This window comes from Pelodiscus sinensis, chromosome 4, assembly GCF_049634645.1.
Source record: "Pelodiscus sinensis isolate JC-2024 chromosome 4, ASM4963464v1, whole genome shotgun sequence".
Classification (NCBI taxonomy): Eukaryota; Metazoa; Chordata; order Testudines; family Trionychidae; genus Pelodiscus; species Pelodiscus sinensis.
The window spans coordinates 5,743,242-5,766,772 of record NC_134714.1 but is presented as its reverse complement, the minus strand read 5'-3'; the positions used below and the strand labels follow the sequence as shown (position 1 = coordinate 5,766,772).

The following is a 23,531-nucleotide window of genomic DNA, read 5'->3' as shown; positions in this document are numbered from 1 at the left end:
AAGCGTCGCAACCCGCGGGAGGCCTCTCGGGTCCCGGGGGCAGGGAACAAGGTGCCCCCAGGGCAATGGCGGGGAGCGGGGTCGGTGACACGTGCCCAGAGGATCCCACCTGGCGACCCGCTCCGTGCCACAGGGCCGGGGGTCCCTGCTCCGCCTCCCTTAGTGATACCGGGTACGCGGGTACCCCCAGCCACCGGGGTAAGATCCCTGCGTGTGGTGGCCCTTGGAGCCCATGGGGCTATCCCACCCCCTTAGGGATCTGTTGCTGCTGCCCCAGTAGGGCTGTCCCAAGGAAGCAGACAGAGGTTCGTGCTTTCACCCGGCCCCCACTCAGGATCCGTGGGTTATCGCTGCCCCTTCGCCCCGTGCGGGTGCCTCTTCCGCCCAGACATGATCTCCGGCGGGTCGGGACCCCTCGGTGCGTCTGGTGTGCGGATGTTTGTGTTGCCTGGAGCCCGGCTGCCTCCCTCTCCCGCCTCTCTGGATACTTCTGGGTGCTCCCATCCCCCACAGACTCTCCGGTGAGTGGCTGCAGGTGGCCCCCCAGCACCTTGGATCCCGGAGGGAAAAGGGGGCCCCAGACCCGGGATCCTACATGGAGGGACGCGGGATCCCGGCACTAGCCCAGCTGCATGACGCTCCCCCCCCCCCTCCCCCGGCCAGCGCCCAGACCGCGCCGCAGCGTTTGAGGCTGATCTGGGAGCGAGCGCTGCCAGCCGGGCCCCGTGGCGGGGGCCTGTGATCCCAGCGCCCGGGAGGCTGAGGCCGGCGGATCCCTTGAGCTCGGGAGTTCTGGGCTGCAGGGGGCTGTGCCGAGCGGGTGTCCGCACCGAGGGCGGCATCGACATGGGGGTCCCTGGGGAGCCGGGAGTCCCCAGGTTGCCTAAGAAGGGGCGAACCGGCCCAGGTCGGGAACGGAGCAGGTCAAAGCTCCCGTGCCGCTCAGCAGTGGGATAGCGCCTGTGAACAGCCCCTGCAGCGCAGCCTGGGCGAGAGGGGGAGACCCGGCCTCTTTTTATGCAGCCCCCCACCACGGAGGCTTGGGGGGAAGGGAGCACCCATCGGATGGGGACCCGGAATGCGCGGGAGGGTCGCCCCCAGGCACCAACGGTGTTGAAAGCAGAAACAGAGACACCCTGACACCAAATGTCCCGAAGGGGGGTAGCAGGGCACGGACCCACCAGCGATCCTGTAGCGGGGTATCCGGCAGCTCACGTGCCCGAGAGCTTGGACGGAGACAGGGGGATGCCCACACTCCTGGGATCTTATACGGGAGACATGGCACCCACACGTCATGGCTCCTGCGTGCGGGGCAGCGAAACCCGCGCCCGGGGGCACGTTCATTGTACTCACCCATCTGCTCCATTGGTAGCGGGGAAGAAGGGGGCGTCCACGCAACAGTGATCCCGAGTGGGGCGAGCGACCCTCACGGACCCCACCGTTAAGGAGCAGGGACGGGGCACCACACGTAACTGTGTGGAGGACACCCATGGCCACTGGCTGCTACTGGGGCAGGACAGAGGCCCCCGCACACCAGGACTGGATGGGGGCACAGGCCAGGAGCACATCACCAGGGATCCTTGCAGGAATTTAAACAAGACAGAGAAGCACCCGATCGGATCCACCAGGATATCAATGGCCTGGGTGTGACCAAGTTCCTTTCATTCAGCTACCCAGCAGGGATCCGGATGGGGGGAAAGGGGGCCCCACGCACCCACTCGCGAGAGATCCAATGGGCTGGGCAAACCCACAGACCCGTAGTGGGGGGTACATTGCTGGTTGCTATGCTGGGCAGTGGGTGGGGAGTGACCTCCACTGGCTGCTGTCTGCAGCACGGCCCAGCAGGACAGGGGATGAGTCCTTATGCAAGGGGGCTTCCAACCTGTCTGACCAGTTGTCCCAGGGAGCAGAGCAATGGGAAGAAGGGGAGTGGAGCCCTGGCTGGGGGTAGGGCTGGAAGTGAGTGGGTTAGTTTCTGTCTGCGAGCATGGAGGAGACAGCCTAGGGAAAGGGGCTAGAATTTAGGGGCCCAGTCTCCCCCATCTCAAGGGGGGCTGAGGCATCCTAGGCCTGCCCTGTAACCAGATGACATCTGTGCTGTGCTGTATCCTGGAGAAGCAATAAACGCCTCTGTTCTACTGGCTGGTGGAGTCTGTCCGTGCCATTCCGGGGGTGCAGGAGATGGGAAAACCCCAACGCGCCGTCACAGGGGGCAATGGAGGCAGCCACACAACGTGAGATCCCTTCCTGCAGGGAGCCCAGGAAGCGAGTGAGATGCAGCCCCCTGCTGCACATCTGCCAAGCAGCCTTCCGGCTGGGGGTACCCACGTACCGGGTATCACTAAGGGCAGGCGGAACAGGGACACCCGGCCCTGTGGCACGGAGCGGATCGCCAGTTGGGATCCTCTGGGCACGTGTCACTGACCCCGCTCCCCGCCATTGCCCTGGTGGCACCTTGTTCGCTGCCCCCGGGACCCGAGTAGCTTCCCGTGGGCTGAGACGCTTTGGCCTGTCTAAAGCCTCCGGGCTCCACACGGGCCTGGGTGCGAGTCTGTGTCCCACAGCGCATGGGGCCCAGCCCGGCGGATCCCACGGTCCCCTCTGAGCGTGACACCATTTGCCACGGTTTGCCCTGGGGCTGTCACGCTGCGCAGGGAGGGACTAGTGCCGCTCCTGCATAGGGTCTGAGCTGAGGTAGATTCATTGACCCTCCATATGGGATCCCGCATGTTTGGGGACCCCCTTTCCCACCGTCCAACGCTCCAGGATGCAAGATGCTTGAGGGCTCTGGTCCCTCTAGTACCAATCCCCAGGCGTCCACGAGCCTCCGTCCCCACTTGCATGATCCCTCAGTGCAGGGTCCCCACCGTGTGGATGCTGCCACCCCTCCCCCCACAGGGCCTGTGCAGTGAGGTGCGATTCATTGTCATGCCCAAACCTCTCGGCCCTGCTCGCCTTGCGGGCTGTGAGCTCCAGCTTCCCACAGGGCAAATTCTGCGCTTCGGCTGGACGGGGCCGCACAGAGGGTTTGCATGTTCCCCTTCCAGCACAGACTATGGCCCGCCCACGGAGCTCTGAGGCCAGCCGAGCCCTTCCCCCCAGGGAAAGTTTCAAGGCAGCAAGCCCCAGTGGAAAGAAGATTTTTGCCATTCCAACCAGAGGGAATGGAGAGTGTTGTGGCTTGTGTTCTGCCTACGGCGAGAGCTGGTATTCCAATCGATGTCACCGAAAAGAGGACTATGTAGCACTTTAAAGACTAACAAGATGGTTTATTAGGTGATGAGCTTTCATGGGCCAGACCCACTTCCTCAGATCAAATAGTGGAAGAAAATTGTCACAACCATATATACCGAAGGATACAATTAAAAAAGTGAACACATGAAAAGGACAAATCAAATGTCAGAACAGGAGGTGGACGGGGGGGGGGGGTAAATGTCTGTGAGCTAATGATATTAGAGGTGATAATGGGGAAGCTATCTTTGTAATGGGTGAGATAATTAATGTCTTTGTTTAAACTTAGGTGTAAAGTGTCGAATTTAAGCATGAATGACAGTTCAGAGGATTCTCTTTCAAGTGTGGTCTTAAAAGGTCTTTGAAGCAGGATGCAGGTAATCAAGTCGTTGAGACAATGTCCTTTCTGGTTGAAATGGCAAGAAACTGTTTTTTCTTTGTGATCCTGTCTAATGTCTGTTTAGTGGGCATTGATCCTTTGGCGAAGAACCCCGGGTTCTCTGTGAGAGTGGCGGAGGGTAGAAGCTATCTCCGGGGGGGTCCAGTAGCGGGGACAGGTGCACCCCTACAATAGCGACTGGGCGTTACTGGTGGAGACGGGGACACCCGCAGAGTGAGGCAGATCTTGCCGCCAGTGTTCCCTTTAATATTTTTAATCCGTGTGGGGAATAAATTTTATTATGTGCACACAGGCCTGTGCGGATGTGCACCACCCGTAGGCGCGCAGGCTGCCGGCTGTGGTCGCTCTGCTCCTCAGCTGGGCGCCCAAGCGCTCAGCCTACAGGGAACCTGCCTGTGGGGGGAGGGGCACAGAGCGGGGGAGCCGAGGCAGCAGCGAGGGAGGCTGGCGCCCCCTGCTGGCCCGGCCCGGATATGCCGTGTGGGGGCCGCCGCGAGCGCCCACGCGCCGCAGGGAAGTTGGGGCCTTGCACGGGGGCGCGGAACGCGCCTCACAAGTCTGTCTGCCGGGGCTCGCCGTAGGGAGGCGCCGTGCGCATGCGCAGCCCTCGCTGGTGCGCGAGTTTGAGGCGTCCGCGGCTGGGCGCCGCCGTGTGAGGGGCGCCGCGCCATGAAGTCCCGCTTCAGCACCGTCGACATCCGGGCGGTGCTGGCCGAGCTCAGGGACAGGTAGCGCCCCGCCCCCTCCCGGCCCCCTCCCGCTGGAGCCTCCGCCTCAGCGTCCCCCTCACTCTGCCGCCCCCAGGAACCCCGCCCCTCTGCCCCCACGTGACCCCCCGCCCCGTGAGACCCCCGGGAACCCCGCCCCTCTGCCCCCACGTGACCCCCCCGCCCTGTGAGACCCCGGGAACCCCGCCCCTCTGCCCCCACGTGACCCCCCGCCCCGTGAGACCCCGGGAACCCCGCCCCTCTGCCCCCACGTGACCCCCGCCCTGTGAGACCCCGGGAACCCCGCCCCTCTGCCCCCACGTGACCCCCCGCCCCGTGAGACCCCGGGAACCCCGCCTCTCTGCCCCCACGTGACCCCCCGCCCCGTGAGACCCCGGGAACCCCGCCCCTCTGCCCCCACGTGACCCCGCACTGCCCTGTGAGACCCCGGGAACCCCGCCCCTCTGCCCCCACGTGACCCCCGCCCTGTGAGACCCCGGGAACCCCGCCCCTCTGCCCCCACGTGACCCCCCGCCCCGTGAGACCCCGGGAACCCCGCCTCTCTGCCCCCACGTGACCCCCCGCCCCGTGAGACCCCGGGAACCCCGCCCCTCTGCCCCCACGTGACCCCGCACTGCCCTGTGAGACCCCGGGAACCCCGCCCCTCTGCCCCCACGTGACCCCCCGCCCTGTGAGACCCCGGGAACCCCGCCCCTCTGCCCCCACGTGACCCCCCCCGCCCTGTGAGACCCCGGGAACCCCGCCCCTCTGTCCCCACGTGACCCCGCACTGCCCTGTGAGTCCCCGGGAACCCCGCCCCTCTGCCCTCCATGTGACCCCCCGCCCCGTGAGACCCCGGGAACCCCGCCCCTCTGCCCCCACGTGACCCCCCGCCCCGTGAGACCCCCCGGGAACCCGCCCCTCTGCCCCCACGTGACCCCCCGCCCCGTGAGACCCCGGGAACCCCGCCCCTCTGCCCCCACGTGACCCCCTGCCCTGTGAGACCCTGGGAACCCCGCCCCTCTGCCCCCCATGTGACCCCGCACTGCCCTGTGAGACCCCAGGAATCCCGCCCCTCTGCCCCCACGTGACCCCCCCGCCCTGTGAGACCCTGGGAACCCCGCCCCTTTGCCCCTCCTAGGAAGCTCCCCCCGCCCTGTGAGACCGTGGAGAACCCCCGTCCCTCTACCCCCGTCACATGGGAGGCCCCCGACAGGAACCTCCACCCTACTGTCCTTTGTGAGACCCTGCAGAACCCCCTGCTCCACTCTCTGGGGAAGTGTCCCCCCTCTCCCCTGCAAAGCACCCATCCCTGTATGAGGCACTGGGGCATCCCTCTGCCCTCCTGACTCCCCACCCCATGTGAAAACCCGGGAACTGCCCCCGATGGAGCCTGTCACTTCAGCATCTGATGTCAAAGGCCTGGGAACTACCACACCCAAAGCTTGCCCACGGGAACTGGGACTCTATTGCCTCCTGTTTGAGAGCCTCCTCTCTTCCCCATTGGTCCCTGAGAGAGCACTTATGCTCCACAACAGCCCCATGTGAGACACCAGGAGAATCCTGATCATCCCACCCTACTGTTGTTGTTTTGCGAAAAAAAACCACCTAAGTTATTTCAAGAGAAAACCCTTCCCTCGAAATAATCCTTAAACCTCATTTTTGAGGAGTAAGGGTTATTTCGAGGGAAGGGTTTTCTCTTGAAATAACTCCGTTTTTTTTTTGTGAAATAGTGCTATTGCGAAATAGCGCCAATCAGTGATTATGCAAATGACGCGTGGGGTATTTAAATCCCTGCTTCATTTGCAATTTCGGATGTCTACGTTTGCATTCCTCCCTCGAAGGAGGAGTCAAGTATAGACATGCCCTAAGAGACTGAGACGTCTTGACCCCTCTACACACACATTCCCACTGGAACCCAGACCCACTGCCCCTCTATCCCTTATTCCACTATTCCCTAAAAAAACCCTGAGACCCCATCCCGCTACCCTCTTGGACACACGTAGTCCCCCATCCTATCCCAATTCTACCAGAGGGACTGAACATCCCTCTAGATGTGATCTGCATGTGATTTTATCATCTGCTTTATGCTGGCTTGAATTACTGACTGAAAGAGCAATAGTATTGAATCTCAGTTGTGCTTTCTATGGTTATCTGAAAATGCTTTTCTTCTATCCAAAGCTAGCTCCTCAAGGGTTGTAAAAACCTGTTCAGCCACATGTATTGCTGATAGTCATCAACTGGGGGCTAGCTTACTAGTGTAAGTGGGGCTTCAGTGGTAAACTGGTGATGCAGAGATATGATATGCATTAGTCTCTCATAACATGGATTGTTACTGAAATTTTGGAGTTTCATTATGGACTTCTTCAAATTGCTATTCTCTTCTAGTTCCTTTTTTCATGTATTTAATTAATAGAGCATCTTCTGATTGTATTCTGTTTCCCTGAAGTTTGTCCATTTTACTGCTTCTGCCCTGTTGCCTCTTCAAATGCTATTTGTATAAAATCTTGTAACTTAGGAAACTTATTTGTGTACATATAAATGTAGTTGTCACTTCATCTTTCTGACACACTTATATAAATTCAATCTTGGCTTCACAAAGTGTATTTTTTGTTTAACAGCTTATTGGGAATGAGAGTATATAATGTCTATGATGTGGATAATAAGACATATCTTATTCGCCTTCAAAAGTAAGACCTTCTTAACATTTGTGAACTTTGCTTTATTCCTTCTTAAATTTGAACATATTTGTCTTGCATTATTAGCTGCTTATCAAACCTTTGTAACCAGTTTGCTAAAAACTAGGTTTCTGGTGTTCCCTGAAGAAGAGAAATATTTTTATCATGGGAGTCCTTAGAAAATATCGGAGGAAGATAATTGTTTTTGCCCTTTTCACAAACAAAATACAGAAATATATGGAGGAGCAGGAGTGATTTGTGACTAAAAGTTTTTCTCAAAAATACCAAGAACAGTGCATGTATATGCTGTGGTAATTATTATGGTCATAAGATTTGCTGTTCTGAAGCAAACAGTCTGATGCTTTTTACGCAGAGCCAAGAAAATCAGTCAGCCAGTTTCTGTGTTGGGCTGTTAGCTTTTTTCCCCCCATTTGTAGTGCACCTGATCAACTGGACTGTGCTCAAGGTGGGAGACTTTTCAAAGTGACTTCTTCCTGGATATTTTTGCAGTAATCAAATAACCTCATGATACCTAGCCCTTTGTTTAGTTTAGCTTAAATTTAAAAACTAACTATTGATCTTTTTGCTATCAACCTGGCCTCGGTATATCTCAACTGTTCTAATATTATTTATTATAACATTGTCTGTGAAAGTTTTCTTTGACTTTAACTATAAGTTGTAGGGCAATCTGTGGTATTTTAGTGTACAGCTGTAATGTAATGAAATGTCATTGCTATTGATGGCTTTTAAAGTTCAAAGTAATCTTTATTTTGTCAACAGGCCAGACTGTAAAGCTACACTTCTAATTGAATCTGGCATACGGATTCACACAACAGAGTTTGAGTGGCCAAAGAATATGATGCCATCTGGGTTTGCAATGAAGGTGAATTAATCTTTCTCTTTTTGAAATTTCCTTCAGAAGAGAGAGGTGAAACTGCAGTTTTGATATTCACTCTAACACATAAATGAACTCTTAAAGTATTGTTGACTAGCTGATTGGATCTTGGTCAGGAGGATGATGATGAAGTTGGGAGCGGCTTGAAGGAAGGGAAACTGCAGAATTGTGGGGGACACAACTGGTACTTGGTACTAGGCAATATCAGAGTTTAGTTTTTAAGACTGATACTCAAGCTCAGACATGTTTACTGGATTATCAACAACTGTTGGGATTTTACTTTGGCTAAGTGAGTACAGGTTGCACCTCTAATATCCGGGACTCTCTGGTCCGGCAGCATCCCGGACCACGGATATTGCTGGACAAGCGAGCCCTGGATGCCCATTTGGCGCCATGGGGAGCACAGTCCTGGCCAGGGCTTGAGGCAGTGGGGCCAGCGGCCAGCAGCACAGCACTCTCAGGCTGGCGAAGTGGGGATCACATCTATGGCCGGGGGTGGCGCCATGCGAAACACAGTCTCAGTCAGGGCTGGCCAGGGCTGGAGGCAGCAGGGCTGGCAGTCAGGAGTGCAATCCTGGCTGGGGCTGGTGGTGGAGAGGGCAGTCCTGGCCAGGATTGGAGTCAGTGGGCCCAGCAGCTGGCACCATGGGGTGGGCAGCCCGGGCCAGGGTTGGAGGTGGCGGGGCAGACCTTGCCTGAGTAAACACTCTAGGACTAGACCATTTGAGGTCTCAGGTCTTGAAGAGGACTATTAGGCTCCAGTTCACAAATGAATCTGTTGTAGATGCAATCTGCTTGCCGAATCGGATTAATGATATGGTTAGCTGAGTCCTCACTACTGCAAAGAGACTGTGTAGGCAGACCCATGTGCCAGCGAGCAGCTTCATTAAAATGCCTCTGCAAATCCCCTTCTCCCCTGCAATATCAGTGGGTGTCTTGTAGCTGCAGGAGTAACCCTGAGTGGAGGTCATTGCAGGACCCGGGCCTTGGATTGCACTAGTACTTCCCCTCCTTGGTATGGCAGAGACATGCAGATTTCAAATAGTACAGATTTCAAATAGTACAGTTTTTAATACTGTAAATGCTGAATGCTTAATAACAAAAGTGGTGTGGGTTTTTTGTTTGTTTTTTGCAATTTGGAGTTACTATTTTTCTTTATAGAGCAAGAATAAGTCAGAATTTGATTGTTTTCAAAGTTTGAGAAGCTCGTGTGTAACATTCAGTTTTGTAAGTTATATCAGTTCTTGAAATCATCTAGAATAAGTGGGATATAGCAAGATAATAGAGTGTTCAAATTGTCAAAGGCGAGACAGTCATTTAAATACACATTTCAGTTTAAAATACCATGAACAGAACCTTTCTGTTTACATATGCGTATTTTAATATTTCTTTCTCCCCCATTGGCAGTGTCGTAAACATTTAAAGAGTAGAAGACTTGTCAATGTAAAACAGCTGGGTATAGACAGAATTGTAGACTTTCAATTTGGAAGTGATGAAGCCGCCTATCATCTAATTGTTGAGCTTTACGACAGAGTAAGTCATAAAACTATTTAGTCTATAGATTAGTATTTAATAAGGACTCTAATAATGATCAGTTTTGATGCTATTGCAGGGAAACATTGTTCTGACAGACTATGAATACTTAATTTTAAACATCCTGAGGTTTCGCACAGATGAGGCAGATGATGTAAAATTTGCAGTTCGGGAACGGTATCCAGTTGATAACGCTAAAGCAGCTGCACCATTACCTAGCTTGGAAAGGTAACTTCATTCTGTGTAATATGCATATTGTAAATAAAGCAAAGGCTACTTTTACATATAAAAAAAGAGTGAATAATCTGTTTTATACTTTGAACATTGTAGCTCTCATGAAATTGAAATTATTTGCTTTCCTCTTTAATTAAAAAAACATGGACAATCTATTCAACATTGTGCATTTAGGCTTCTGAATAGCAGTTGTTCTGTTTATTATGTCTCCTAGGTTGATGGAAACAATATCAAATGCACCTCAGGGGGAACTGCTAAAAAGGGTCCTTAACCCACATCTTCGTAAGTAATGATAATATTATAAATGTAATGTACAAGTTGTTTGCATTCATGTTAGATTTAATGTGAAGATTAAACTTAAAAACCCACAGCTGTCTCTCAGAACATTCAAGACATTCTCCTACATATAAAATACAAAATTATCTGTTAAAAGTCAGGAATTTAAATACAAAGCCTGGCATTCAGAGGCATAGGAACTTGGCTGCAATCCTTCAATGTGCTTTATATGGGCATAGGGATCTGTCCATGAAGCCCTTGTAGTATGGGACCTTTCTTGAATTTTCTCAGTGGTGGCCAGAGTATCTCATTCAGGGCTGGAAATTAATCAATCTTCATAGAGATTTCAACCACAATGTTTAAACTGTAATCTGCAGCTGGTTCTCTCTACTTTTATAGCTTATGGAGCCACACTCATTGAACACTGCCTTATAGAAACTGGATTGTCTGGTAATGCCAAAGTAGATCAACAGATGGGAAGCAAAGGTATGTAGGATTATAATATTTGCACACTCCAGAAGTTGGCTTGACTATATTTGGATGAACAGAGAAGATAGGTTGGTACCCTTCAGAGAGGAAGTAAAAGGACAGTGGCTTTGTTTCCTGAAGAAGGGAGCTTAGCCAGGCTGGTCTCAGAACACCGATGAGTACTTTTGGGGAGATAAACGTCTTTAGATGGGAGGTTCACCTGTTAGTAAAGTTTGGTTGCTCGTAGCGTGTCGTGATTTTTTTAATGTTTAACTATTGGTCTTCAGTATTCATACCCGCTACTCCCCCTACCACACATAAATGTATGTAAGTGCTGTGATGGTCCTGAGTTGAATTTGAAAAGCTGGTGGGAAGTGTTCTTTGGGAACAGCAGGCCTGATAATTCTGTGAGCATTTAGTGGTAAGAGGCCAAATGTTTCAAGGAAAAGTCTTAGGAGCTGGAGATTGGTGTCTGCTTACTGTTACCTGTCCACAGAGAGCAGGCGCTGGAAGGCAATGCTTGTGTTGCCAGAGGTTGTTGGTTTCAGGGAGCTGAGTCACAGTAGGCACAGACAAGACTGCCTCACACTAAGAGCAGCTAATGAGGCACTTCAGTGTACCCTTGGGCAGCATCACAAAGGATGTGCAGTGTAAGATTTTATATGCTGAAGAGTACATGAACTTTATTCTCTTAGGGTATGTCTACACTACCCCGCTAGTTCGAACTAGCGGGGGTAATGTAGTCATCCGCACTTGCAAATGAAGCCCGGGATTTGAATTTCCCGGGCTTCATTTGCATGAAGCCGGCCGGCGCCATTTTTAAATGGAACAAGGTGTACAGCTAGTTCGGATTAGGAAGCCTAATCCGAACTAGCTAGTCCGTGCCGCGTGTAGCCGCGCGGCACGGAGTCCGAACTAGCCGGCATTTAAAAATGGCGCCGGCCGGCTTCATGCAAATGAAGCCCGGGAAATTCAAATCCCGGGCTTCATTTGCAAGTGCGGATGACTACATTACCCCCGCTAGTTCGAACTAGCAGGGTAGTGTAGACATACCCCCAGAGCCCTAGCACTGCTTATACACCAATATTTTCCCATCCCTTTTAGTGTCAATTCTAAATAGTTACAGTAGCACTTCATCATATGGCATAAAGTTAATTGTGATATAGGAAGGATTAATAAGAGGCTTCCTATACAAGAGTCATGTATCAAAGTGTTAGTCATGAAATATAGATTGATAGATACATATTGATTAGAAAGCAATCTGGATTTAGAATTAATTAGAGTAGTTGCTTTAAATCTATTTGTAATATATAATTATGGGTAGAGATGATAACATCAGAACAATATTTTGCTGTGTGTGTTTTTTGGAGGGATAAAGAGCTATGTTAATATAGTGATCTGTAACTAATTAACATGATGATGTAATATCTGCGATCTGTTATGTGAGATGCTGTAGTAAAGAAGAAAGTTTTATGGCTAATGTTTCAAAAATAGAGATTTTAATTGTAGGCCCTTGCCAAGACAGATAATTTCATTCATGCAGTTTGTGATTTCTGTGCATGGTTATGTATTTGTGCCAGCACTCATATACTTTATTCATGTATATACACCCATTTTTTTAATAAGAAATATCTCAACATTCAAAAAATATACCAAATGAGGCTTGCTTCAAAATGGACTCATTGTTTCTCATGTAAGGAGTTGATGGTTAAATATGATTATTAAAATGCAGACTTTTTTGAGATGTACAAGAATCCTGGTTTTAGATTGTTTCGGAGAGTAGGAGTATTGGAAAATCTCATAATCAAGACTTCTCACAAGAACTGTGCACTGGAAAAAATTCCCCCATACCCTTGACTAGAAATGCAGTTAGTAGCATAGATTAGTTTTTGGTCTGTCAGTCTTTACCCTTCATCAGTTAAATAGTGTACTGTGTGTGTATTGTAAAAGATCCCAAAATTCTTGCCACTTCAAAATCCATTTATTTCTTTCAGAAAATATTGAAAGGGTACTTGCTGCTTTACAGAAGGCAGAAGAATACATGAAGATAACTGACAACTTCAGTGGAAAGGTAAATCTGATATCTGCATGGTTCTGTTATGTTTAAAAATTTCAAAGTTAAACTGTCTAATAGAAGAACATGTTAATTTTTTATCATGTCAATATTTGCTACTGCTTTAGCATCCCAATCATATCTTCTCAGATTGTTGTTTTTACTGTTCCCTCCAAGCTGTGTGGCAGCACAGCTTTCGTGCATGGAGCCGTGAACCTCTGACTGGGGAGGGCTGGTTAATCACCTGTGAATCTGTGCTGATGCGCAGCTTAGGGGGAACACTGGCTGTATTCTATTTTTGCTGCTATGATGCACTCCTGATGCTAATCAAAATATATATGTGCCCTTTGCCTTGGATACGCAGCTTCTAAATGAGATAATGAAGTTAAAGGACCTATTTGACTTGCGTGTCATCATTTCATTTAAACAGGGATATTAATTTAACATATGAAGAGTTCAGGGATATCAGAATAATCTTAGGCTGTATTTCAGTGAGGAACCAACATTTAATTTTGCAATTATTTCTCTCAAGGTATCTCTCTTCATGAGCCTGGCGAGCAACATGACTAAATTGATCCTTCTGTATTGATCTGTGTCAGTGTTTCTCATCGTTTTTAGTTCTAGTGGAAAACCTGTGCTACTGGCCATCCAGTCTTCCATATTATAAGTCAGCAGGCTCAGAACAAGTTCTCTGACTTCAGAGAGGAAAGAATTGCTCAGTTTGTGGTACGATTCATTCTGACTTGTTCATTATTGCATCCCAAACAACCAAGGGTTGTTTAAAATCTAAGGGTACGTCTAGACTACAGGCTTTTGTCGACAGAAGTTTTGTTGACAGATACTGTCGACAAAGCTTTGTCGACGTGACAGTGTCGACGCAAAGGACAGTGTAGATGCAATAACACCTTCTGTTGACAGAACTCTGTCGACAAAAGGCATTATTCCTCGTAGAATGAGGTTTACAGCCACCGACAAAACTGCTGAGTTCTGCCGACGTTACGTCGACAGAACTCAGCAGCAGTGTAGTTTTGTCGACAAAAGTCCAGTTTTGTCAACAAAACCCTGTAATCTAGACACACCCTAAAATGCAAAGATTGTGTGATGCATTCTAGACTTAGGTTTGTTACAGAAGTTCAGCATTCATTTGGAAAATTTTGGAGTAAAGTGTATGGCCAAAATTTTACCTGTGAAGTCACTTAGCACTTTTTTCCCCTAATCTGCAGATTTAGTGTCAGATGGTTGCAAGGTGTTGAACTGTTCCTGGTAAAGAGAAAATACCTTTTAAGATTCTTGGAAAGAAATGAGTATGAATGTGGTGTCTTATGTTTTCTTTTTTTTTCTTTTAAAGGGTTTTATTATCCAGAAGCGGGAGAAAAAGCCAAGCCTAGAGCCAGATAAACCTGCAGAAGAAATCCTCACGTAAATATTTGAAGTATTAACTCCTTTTCTTACTAGAGTACTTAAGATAAACTAGTTTTCAAGTGATACTATTAAATGTATATCTTACAGATATGAAGAATTTCATCCTTTCTTGTTTTCTCAACATTTGAAGTGTCCATACATGGAGTTTGAATCATTTGATAAGGTATGGTGGCTTTGCTTATTCTGTACTAAGTAGTCGAAATGACTGATATGAGACAGATTCAAGAAAATATGGGGCTGAACCTACCACCTTTGTATGCTTTGTTATGCCTGATTAGTTTGGCACATAAAATCAGTATCATACAAAGATATAAGCTAAGTAAAATGTTTCTCAGTGGCTACATTTGACCTATTTATGTTCCCAGTTTGTCTGCCATGTCCAGTAACAGTGGCTTTGTAATTGTTTGGCGTTGGAATTGTGAATTTGGTTCCAGTTCATTCCCATGGTTAAAGCTAGGCCTGTGTTTAAGTACCTTGCTATTGGCCCTTGACTAGGTAGACCTGATGAAATTATTGAAACCTATTTTAGGATTAGAATCCTGTTTGCAATCTCTGCATCCTCCTCTTAGGAACAGACCTTCCCCTGTTTGCTCACTCTTTCCTGATCTAGGCAATTGCATCTTTTGAGATCCTTTAAACTGACTTTTTTTCTCTTGAAGGCAGTGGATGAGTTTTACTCCAAGCTAGAAGGTCAGAAGATTGATTTGAAAGCTTTGCAACAGGTACTGGCTCATTCAGAAGTGGAACATCTGGTTTAACTCCTTTAGAGCTTCAGGATGGTAGACAATTGCCTGATTGACAGGCCCTTACTCTTTACAGTTTGGTGGGTGGGTGCCGGCTTGTTCTAAAAGATGCAGGCTAGTATGGAGCAGGTTGGTGCACCAGAGCTTGTCTTGCTGGGAAATGATGATCCTTATGTTACAATGTTTTGTGGATTCCTCTTAAACTCTGTACAAACAGCATTGAATAGCTAATCAGCAAGGGAGTGCCTATCCAAAACTCATTGAAGTGGCTCTCTCTACTCTTTCTATGACAGTGCTCAACAGAATCCTGTTTCCACTTCTTTTGTCTCTGTACTGTAATAGGACACGGTTGGGTGTTGAATATCTCACACTGTAGAACGGAAGGTACAATTTGTAATATGCTTTTCCTTTCTTCTGTTTGACTGTTGACAGGAAAAACAAGCCCTGAAGAAGCTGGATAATGTTCGTAAAGATCATGAGCATAGACTAGAAGCTCTTCATCAAGCCCAGGTAGAACTATGAGTTTCCATCAGACAGATTTTAGAGAGAAAACATTGTTAACATTCCATGCAGTATCATCTCCACCATAAATTATGTTCCATAGTGTTCACGTGAGATGACAAATTAAAATATTTGGTCACTAGCAAGTTCCTTTTAGCTCAGGGGATGGCAATAACACCAGGGTTAGCCCCTGGCAGGGCACTGCTGTTATATTTACCTCTGCCTCCGAAGGCATGGGTGATTGCAGCCTCTGTTGGCTGTGGATTGCCATTCCTGGCCAATGGGGGCGCGTTGGGAAGCGGCACGGACCGGGACACTGCTTCCCGCTAATCCCTTTGGCTGGGAACAGCGATCCCTGGTCAAGGGGAGCTGTAATTGCATGTACCTATGGACATGCAGGTAAATATAGCGACCAGGGCTAACCCTGGCAGACCGGATCCAGCTTGTGGGTCAGCATTTGCCCACCCCTGCTCTGGCTTCTCTCCCTTCTTGGTGAAGTGTGAACAGTTATGATGATACACTGCTTTTTGTCGATGCATTGCATACACTTGGAAGAGGTTGCCTGCTTAGATCCCATTGCAAGATCAGAACCCGATTTTGAACAATGTGGTGGTGAAGTTTAGTGCAGCTGTTTTAATTGTGTGGATTTATGTTTCTTTAATCGGCATTTTTGTACAATGTAAACTGGTTTATAGTCTGAATTGTAAGAGAGCTTTTTCTTTCCTGAAGGAAATTGATAAGGTAAAAGGAGAGCTGGTAGAAATGAATCTGGACATAGTTGACCGAGCTATCCAGGTGGTTCGCAGTGCGTTAGCCAACCAGATAGACTGGACGGAAATTGGAGCAATTGTAAAAGAAGCTCAGGCTCAGGGAGACCCTGTCGCAAGTGCAATCAAAGAATTAAAGCTCCAGACAAACCATATCACAATGCTACTGAAGTAAGTATGTTGTGGATCAACAAGGCATTAACGAAAGGGGGACTCATTCCACAATTAGCAAGTTAAGTAGGAAAAGAGCATCTCCATTTGGGTTTACGTTATTTTGTCAGTTAATAGATATCAGTAGATGAATTCATGGTGCTGGGTTATAGCAGTCTCAGAACGTGAGGGCTTTGTGAACAGAGAGGCATGGATCCAATATGCACTTTCCTGTCTTGTTTTTTCCTTCAGTTCAGTAACTGAAATAGACTCGTCAAGCATATAAAAGCAGGACACATTTAAAAAGCAGTAGGAAATGTCTAAGGGAAGGGCAGTAGTGTGCAAAATCACTTTCACTTGCATGTCCCAGGCAATTCTAGGAAACCTCTCTCTCGTTTGGTTTGATGCAGCAGGCAGCACTAAGCATATTATGTAAAACGAATACATTAACAAATCAGTAACTTGGAGGATCTTGATAATCCTGGATGCTAATCAGGGGAATGTAGCTGGGAGTTTAACATGCCTCAGGGCTGGCTGGACCAAGATGGCCCAATAAACAAGTTAAGAGTTCGTTCAGACTGCGGTGAGCTGATATTGAGATCATTCTGCTCCCTCCAGGAAAATCATCATGAGAAGCTTGATATTGGATCAGTGCCTTGCCCTTGAGAACATGTAAAAATGTTTTTAAAAAGGTATACAAGGGCTCTGCAGGTATTGGCAGCAAAACAGAAATATATTTCACTGTGTAAATAGCTTGGAAATCCTGTCATCTTAAAATCCAAATATAGTAGAGACCTTAGTTTGAGCTAGTATCCCCTATCAGGAAGCCTAATAATAAAAAACCAATAGTGGAAAATATCTTTAGTCAGTGAAGAAAAAGAAAACTGGACTAATAAGCAAAAAGTGCATATATGGGTTTTCAGATATATATTCCAGCTTCTGAGTAGGGATTTTAGATAATGAGTAATTAAATAGTTGAGTAACTGCATGAATTCTTATTGGTCACCCAACTATTCTGTAGTTCCCAGGGGTGGGGTTGGCAGCATGTTCACTCTGGCCACCCTTCTGTAGAGCCCCCGCCATTCCACGTTGCTGCCTCTGTGCCAAGCCGGAGCCAGTCTGCGAGGGGAGCCAGTTTAAAAACCAGCTCCCTGCACAGACCAGTTGACTGCCACCTCATGCTGCTGCCTCTGTATCTGAGGCAGCAGTGCGGGGTGGCAGCAGCCCCTGTCCACAGGGGGTCCAAGCTTCTTGTAGACAGAGGCTGCTGTGGGGAGGGGGGAGGCTGCTGCCACGGAGCTGGTGCTGGCAGCAAGGGAAGAGGGGGAAGTGCGTGCAGTCGACAAGGTTAACCGCTAACCCTAGGCTTATCGGTTAATTGTATAGTTGACTACAAGTTGTCATCCCTACTTCTGAGTAGAATGTGGGACTGAAATGAATCTGCTTCTGCTCACTGTCACAATTTGCTTCCTGTATTATTCTGAGGAAGTTCTGTGGCTTGCCCTTTATAGGAGGTCAGACTAGATCCGTGGTCCCCAAAGTGTGGGACAGCAAAGGAACATCGGGAGAGCACAGTGGGATCTGGGCTAGTTCCTGTGGGGGGAAAGGGGACAGGGCAAAGAGGTGGCAACACCCAGCCCCGTTCTGACTCCAGCTCAGCTTTGGCTTAGCCCCGGCCCCTGGTCTCAGCTGTGGTTGCAGCCCTGCTCCCAGCTTGCAGCTCAGATCCCCTTCCTGCTCCAGTTCCTACTCTCAGCTCCTGACTAGAGTTCCCAGCTTAGCCACAACTCTGCTCCTGACTCAGGGGAGCATGGACCCGTTCCATTACTGGTAAAGGGAGGGTGCAAGAGGAAAAAATTGGGTATCATCGGAATAGATGATCCCAATGGTTTCTTCTGGCCTTGGGAATGTATCGGTCTCTCTATTTGTTTTTTACAGTGTGAATGACGGTCACACACTGAATCATACATGCCATCTGAAGATAATTGAATCTATAGAAAATAGCGGAAACAGTAGTGTACTTTGCTGTGTGACATATAGAAAACATTATGCTCTATGCTCCTCTATCTCTGTAAGGCTACAGTGCCAAACATAGCAATAGAAGGCAGGCTCGCTGTGCCCAGGAATGGCAAAAGTTACTCAAAGTAATACATCCTCAGAATAGTTTCACGATACTGAAACAGATATTTCACAAAATCTCAAGACCATTGTCTGTCTTGCATTTGCTTTGATTAAACATAATGAGCCACAATTTACTCTTCATTTTTCAAAAAGATCAAAGGTAAAATACCTTGTACTTATTTCATCTTTGTTCTGCTTTTCCTTTTCCTGTCTGAAAGTGCATTATCAAAACTGTTTTCATTATGCATTTATGTTCATTCATAACCATAGAGTTTTCTTCAGATTGAAAACAAGAATGTGTATCCTTTGTAATATTATTTACAAAGCGAATGGAAGAAGACATGAATCTTGATGACTTTTACAACAAAAAGTCTGGAGTACTTAAGACAATCATGCATCTGACGAAGTGGGTCTTTGCCCACGAAAGCTTATGCTCCTACACTTCAGTTAGTCTATAAGGTGCCACAGGACTCCTCGTCGCTTTTGCAGATTCAGACTAACACGGCTACCCCTCTGATACTTAAGACAATCAGTATACTTTTATATTTTGGTAGAAACCCATACATATTATCAGAGGAGGAGGAGGAAGAGGAAGATGATGAAGGTGATCATTGGAAAGAAGTTGAAGAACCAAAGGGGAAAAAGAAAAAGCATAAAAATAAGCAGCTGAAGAAACCTCAGAAAAACAAGCCATTGTTGGTTGATGTTGATCTCAGTTTGTCTGCGTATGCCAATGCTAAAAAGTAAGATATAAAATATGCTTCACCAGTGTAATTGCACCTGTCTTTTCCTAAATAAATATTTAGAGTGTGTGGTCTTACCTTCACTAGTTAAGCCATCTCTGACAATCGTTTAATTTAACGTTAATTACATCAAGCATAGAGTCAGATATGGGACATAATGGCTACTTTTTTTTTTTTTTGCAAAGCAAATATAGAGACATGATTTCTAGAAAGGATAATAAATTAGTTACTTCATTTCAACTGTTACAACTTTCATACGAATGGTGATAGGCAATAAGCAAAAAGCTAAGCCAAATATAACATTTTCCTTATCAAAATGGAGTATTCACTACTGGCATGAAGTACCGTGGGAAGAATTAGGCTGTACAAATGAATTAATAAGCTGGAATCTGTGATGAAAATGGATTTGTTTTTCACAGATATTATGATCATAAGAGACATGCAGCCAAAAAGACACAGAAGACAGTAGAAGCTGCAGAGAAGGTATTTGTTACCTTTCCCTGGTTTGTTTTTAATATGGTTATAACCAAAGATGTTTTATTGCTACCTAAACCAAACTTTCAAAGTACCTTTTTGTGTTAATAGTACAGTTGTGCTTATTTAAAGTTTCAATCCCACCTATCAAGCTTACCAAAACAGTGTAACCCACATGTAGGACCAACATTTCCATCAACAATTATGAACTAAAAATGGGTTTATAATGGAAATGCTGACACATCAGTACCTGTGGCTCCATTAATAGGAATCAAAATGATCAGGTAGCTGATAAGCTTCAGGGAGGTAGCCGAGTTGGTGGCACAACCCACTTCTTCAGATGAAAAGCCCACGAGAGCTCATGATACCTTCTATGTGTTTTGTATAAGATTCATCTATAAGATATTGCAAGACTGTTTGTTGTTTAAGTTTTTCCAGGTAGCTGATGTAGTTTCTCTACATATAACATGATGGGGCAATGGAGATATGCCTTTTTCATGTCTCATGAAGACTTTAAGACTGCCTTTGATGAAGGGCCTCTAATTTTGCATGTGCAGGAATGGGTTTTAGGACTGCAAATTGAATTATGTGCCAAATGAGTAGCCTGTCTCAATCTATGTTTTTTGGGGGAGGTGTATTTTTCTTCACACTGTTCTATTGTATGCTTATTGGTTGTATGATCACTACATTTGTGGAACTGGGAATGTCCATCTTTATCTAAATAGGCATTCAAATCTGCAGAAAAGAAGACAAAGCAAACATTGAAAGAAGTTCAAACAGTTACCACCATTCAGAAAGCAAGAAAGGTTTATTGGCAAGTAAACTTTTGATAGTTACCCTCTTAGATTAACATGTGATTCTGTGCAAATTTAAAAGGACATTGTTGACATGAAATCTAATTTTTTTAAAGCATTAAATGTATTTTGTTTCTATACCTGTACATACATCCCCTGCCAGTTGTGACTTATAACTAAAGCCCCAGTCCTGCCCCATTAGGGCCCCTTCAAGGGTGCTCTGCATGGACATGTAGGTTTGCTGTGTGGGGGCTTTTGTGGGATTGGGGTCATGTTTTCTTAACATTTTTAAACATTTTCTCTGCTATATAAAAGACCCAAACAAACAACTGGGGAGACTGACTGTACACAATGTAGTATCAAATGCACACAGAGTAAACCTGGAAAATAAAATAAAAATACTTTTCCCCTTTTTATAAAATGCTGTTTTAAAAGTAGCAATTTTAGTAAAAAAAAATAGTGTGATTTGCTTGATGCGTCCTTTTAAAGAATATGATCGACAGTACAATTACATGTATTCAGTACCTTGAATTTATGCCATATACACGTATCTGAAACTGCAGCTGGTCAACAAAACAAAGTGTCTTTGAGAATACTTGTGTTTCTACCTATCATACATTAAGGTACTGACCCCCTGGTAAAATCATGCTTCTGTAATTAATCCAGTTATTTTACACAGAGTAATTTGATATCATTTAACAGGTTTGAGAAGTTCCTGTGGTTTATTAGCTCTGAAAATTACCTCATTATCGCTGGAAGAGATCAGCAGCAGAATGAAATGATTGTGAAGCGATACTTGAAATCCGGTTAGTAAGATTAAATCAAGCATGTCCGCATGGCTCTTGTTTTCTTTGCTGATTGGGATAAATGCTTGTATTGTACATCTAGAGCAGAGGAACGCTGTTGGGTCTTTATTAGCTTGTGTGTAAAATCCAGCTTGCTTGTGTGCATTCCCATTTTTGTACATTGTCTTGAGAGCTCCATAATTATGTCCAGGTGTGAGAGGGAATGCAGCTTCTTCACCCAATAGTTTTGAAATTGCCTGAGCTGAGTTACAAAGCAGCAGATTTTACCTTGTACATCGTTCCACAAGGAGGAGCATAAGGCCTAGATACAGCTAGTATTGTCCTACACAGTAGTTCTCCTTTGGGGCCCTAGACGGCGAGCAGATTGCAGGGGATTCACCAAGCAGACTAGCTTAGACTTGTTGGGGACGGTGGAAAGCTGGAGCTGCACCTCGTGGCATTGAAGCCTGGGGCCCTGAAGCTGAGCAACTTTGTTTCATGGTGCCCCCTGTGGCGTGGGCTCCCTTGCAGCTGACCTGCTTGTCTCCCCTCACGCTGGTCTAGGGATATTAAATATCGGTTAATTGAGTAGTCGATGAACCTCAGGAATTCTTATCAGTTACTCAATTATTCTATAGTCCCCGGGTGTGGAGCCGGCAGCCAGTGTGCTCCAGCCCCACGTCCGAGGAGTCCCCTGCCACTCTGCATCAGAGGTAGCAGTGTGGGGTGCCAGACGGGAGCTGGTCTGCAAAGGGAGCCAGTTTAAAAACCAGTTCCTCGCACATTGGTGCTCTGATACAGAGAGTGGCAGCAGCCCCTGTCCAGAGGCGGGGGGGGGGAGGCGCTGAGCTCCCAGACCCAGTGCAAGCCAGAACTGAGCCGGGCTGCCTGCCTGGCATGAGCCTTGGGTATGTAAGGCGGGGGAAGGCAGCAACTGCCAGGCATGGCTCTGCCCCCAGAATGCCTGCTATAGGTGTTCTGGGGGCGGAGTGTTACTGTCCCCAGTGCCCATCCTCCCCGTGCTCTGGAGCTGAGAGGTTGGGCTGGGCCAGACCGCGTGGCACAGCATGCCCTGCCTCTCCCCTCCTCCGGTGCTCCGGGGCTGGAGAGGCTGGGCTCAGCTGGACTGCACAGCACGGTGTGCCTTCCACTGGGGCGGGGGAGGCTGCGGCAAGCGCATGCCCACTCCCCTCCCCATGGTTGGAAGGGGGAAGCATGCGTGTGGCGCGCTGCCCCGCCTCCTGAGGGCAGGGGATTTGTGGGGCCTAGAAAAAGGGGCGGTGCTGGAGGTGGGGCTAGGGGTTTGCCTCCCCCAGCCTTGCCTTCACCGACTGCCCATGCCGCCTGGCTCCTAATTCATTTTAAAATGCAGAGCCGCAGTGGGCGTAGGTCCCAGGCCCAGCACAAGCCGGGACTGAGCTGGGCTGCTGGCCAGCCTGCTAAAAAGTTGTGTGTGTGCGGGGGAGTGGGAGTGGAAATGCATGTAGCATTAACCGATCAGCTTTTGCTATCAGTTAATCAACTACACACTTACAAAAGTCACAACCAGTGTAGGGACGTATGTAGTAGAACAGTTGTTGGGGCACAGGTAGGCTCAAGCTTTAGTAGGATGTTAGGATGTGGGGCGGGAGCCCTCAGGAAGAAAAACATGGCGAACCCCTTTCCTACAGCACAATGCAAAATTCAGAGGTGCTGCATACTGAAGGGCTAAGGTGAACTAAGGTTGTCATGAGATTGATGTCAGAATAAATGACTAGTATTGGCCATAATTGACAAGTAGACAGAATTACTGTTCCTTAACTTGTGAATGTTTTGGCAGTGGTCCGCCTAGCTCAGTTTCTAATTCAGACTTGGGAGTCCTCTCTTAATGATCAGTTACATGTGCCCAGTCATGTGTCCCAATCCTATCTGTTCTGTTGTAGGAGATGTATACGTGCACGCTGACCTACATGGTGCAACTAGCTGTGTAATCAAGAATCCTTCAGGTAATTCATCTAATAGATCATCTGTTACAAACAATGTGAAATACATTTTAAAATGTAATTGACTTTAATACAAATGTTGTACAGCCACCTCTTTCTCCACTCTTATTTTGGGAGTTTTAGTTCAAATTCATTCCACAATAATGTCCCACCTATTGATGAAGTCATCGGTAGCATAATACGTCTTTATTCAGGAAAATTGCTTTCAGGAAATGCCTCCGTAGATCCCCATGCAGATACTTTTTTACAATGTCTGATTATTTTTAATTGTATAGGTCATTTCCTTAATTTAAATTCAATGTAGTATTTAAGTTGGTGCGTGTAACTTTTTGATACAATTTTATACCCAAAAATGTGTGCTCATATAACCCAACTGTTGTGGTGTTGCTGTTACAGGTGAACCGATCCCTCCCCGTACCCTGACTGAGGCAGGCACCATGGCATTATGTTACAGCGCTGCCTGGGATGCTCGTATCATCACTAGTGCCTGGTGGGTCTATCACCACCAGGTAATGAGATCCTGCTTGCTAGTTCTGAGAGGTTAATCTCGGAGAGAATGAGAATGGGACGGCAG

General features: G+C 47.5%; 2 protein-coding genes across 3 annotated transcripts in view; one reads left to right on the top strand and one right to left on the bottom strand.

Moving 5' to 3' along the window:
• The window catches only part of ARF6 (ARF GTPase 6), a 202,436-nt gene that overhangs the window by 47,344 nt on the left and 131,561 nt on the right, over positions 1-23,531 (bottom strand). The window lies entirely within an intron of this gene.
• Positions 4,200-23,531, top strand: part of NEMF (nuclear export mediator factor) — a 37,107-nt gene continuing 17,775 nt past the window's right edge. For both annotated transcript variants that reach the window (XM_075926147.1, XM_075926146.1), the window contains exons 1-19: positions 4,200-4,359; positions 6,960-7,028; positions 7,797-7,899; positions 9,319-9,444; positions 9,524-9,672; positions 9,893-9,960; positions 10,354-10,440; positions 12,417-12,493; positions 13,824-13,894; positions 13,985-14,060; positions 14,557-14,619; positions 15,073-15,150; positions 15,871-16,079; positions 18,734-18,922; positions 19,342-19,405; positions 20,122-20,210; positions 20,893-20,996; positions 22,898-22,960; positions 23,354-23,466. In XM_075926147.1, coding sequence (XP_075782262.1) covers positions 4,301-4,359; positions 6,960-7,028; positions 7,797-7,899; positions 9,319-9,444; positions 9,524-9,672; positions 9,893-9,960; positions 10,354-10,440; positions 12,417-12,493; positions 13,824-13,894; positions 13,985-14,060; positions 14,557-14,619; positions 15,073-15,150; positions 15,871-16,079; positions 18,734-18,922; positions 19,342-19,405; positions 20,122-20,210; positions 20,893-20,996; positions 22,898-22,960; positions 23,354-23,466 — 1,857 coding nt within the window. In that variant the 5' untranslated portion in view covers positions 4,200-4,300. The remainder of the gene's footprint in view (positions 4,360-6,959; positions 7,029-7,796; positions 7,900-9,318; positions 9,445-9,523; positions 9,673-9,892; positions 9,961-10,353; positions 10,441-12,416; positions 12,494-13,823; positions 13,895-13,984; positions 14,061-14,556; positions 14,620-15,072; positions 15,151-15,870; positions 16,080-18,733; positions 18,923-19,341; positions 19,406-20,121; positions 20,211-20,892; positions 20,997-22,897; positions 22,961-23,353; positions 23,467-23,531) is intronic.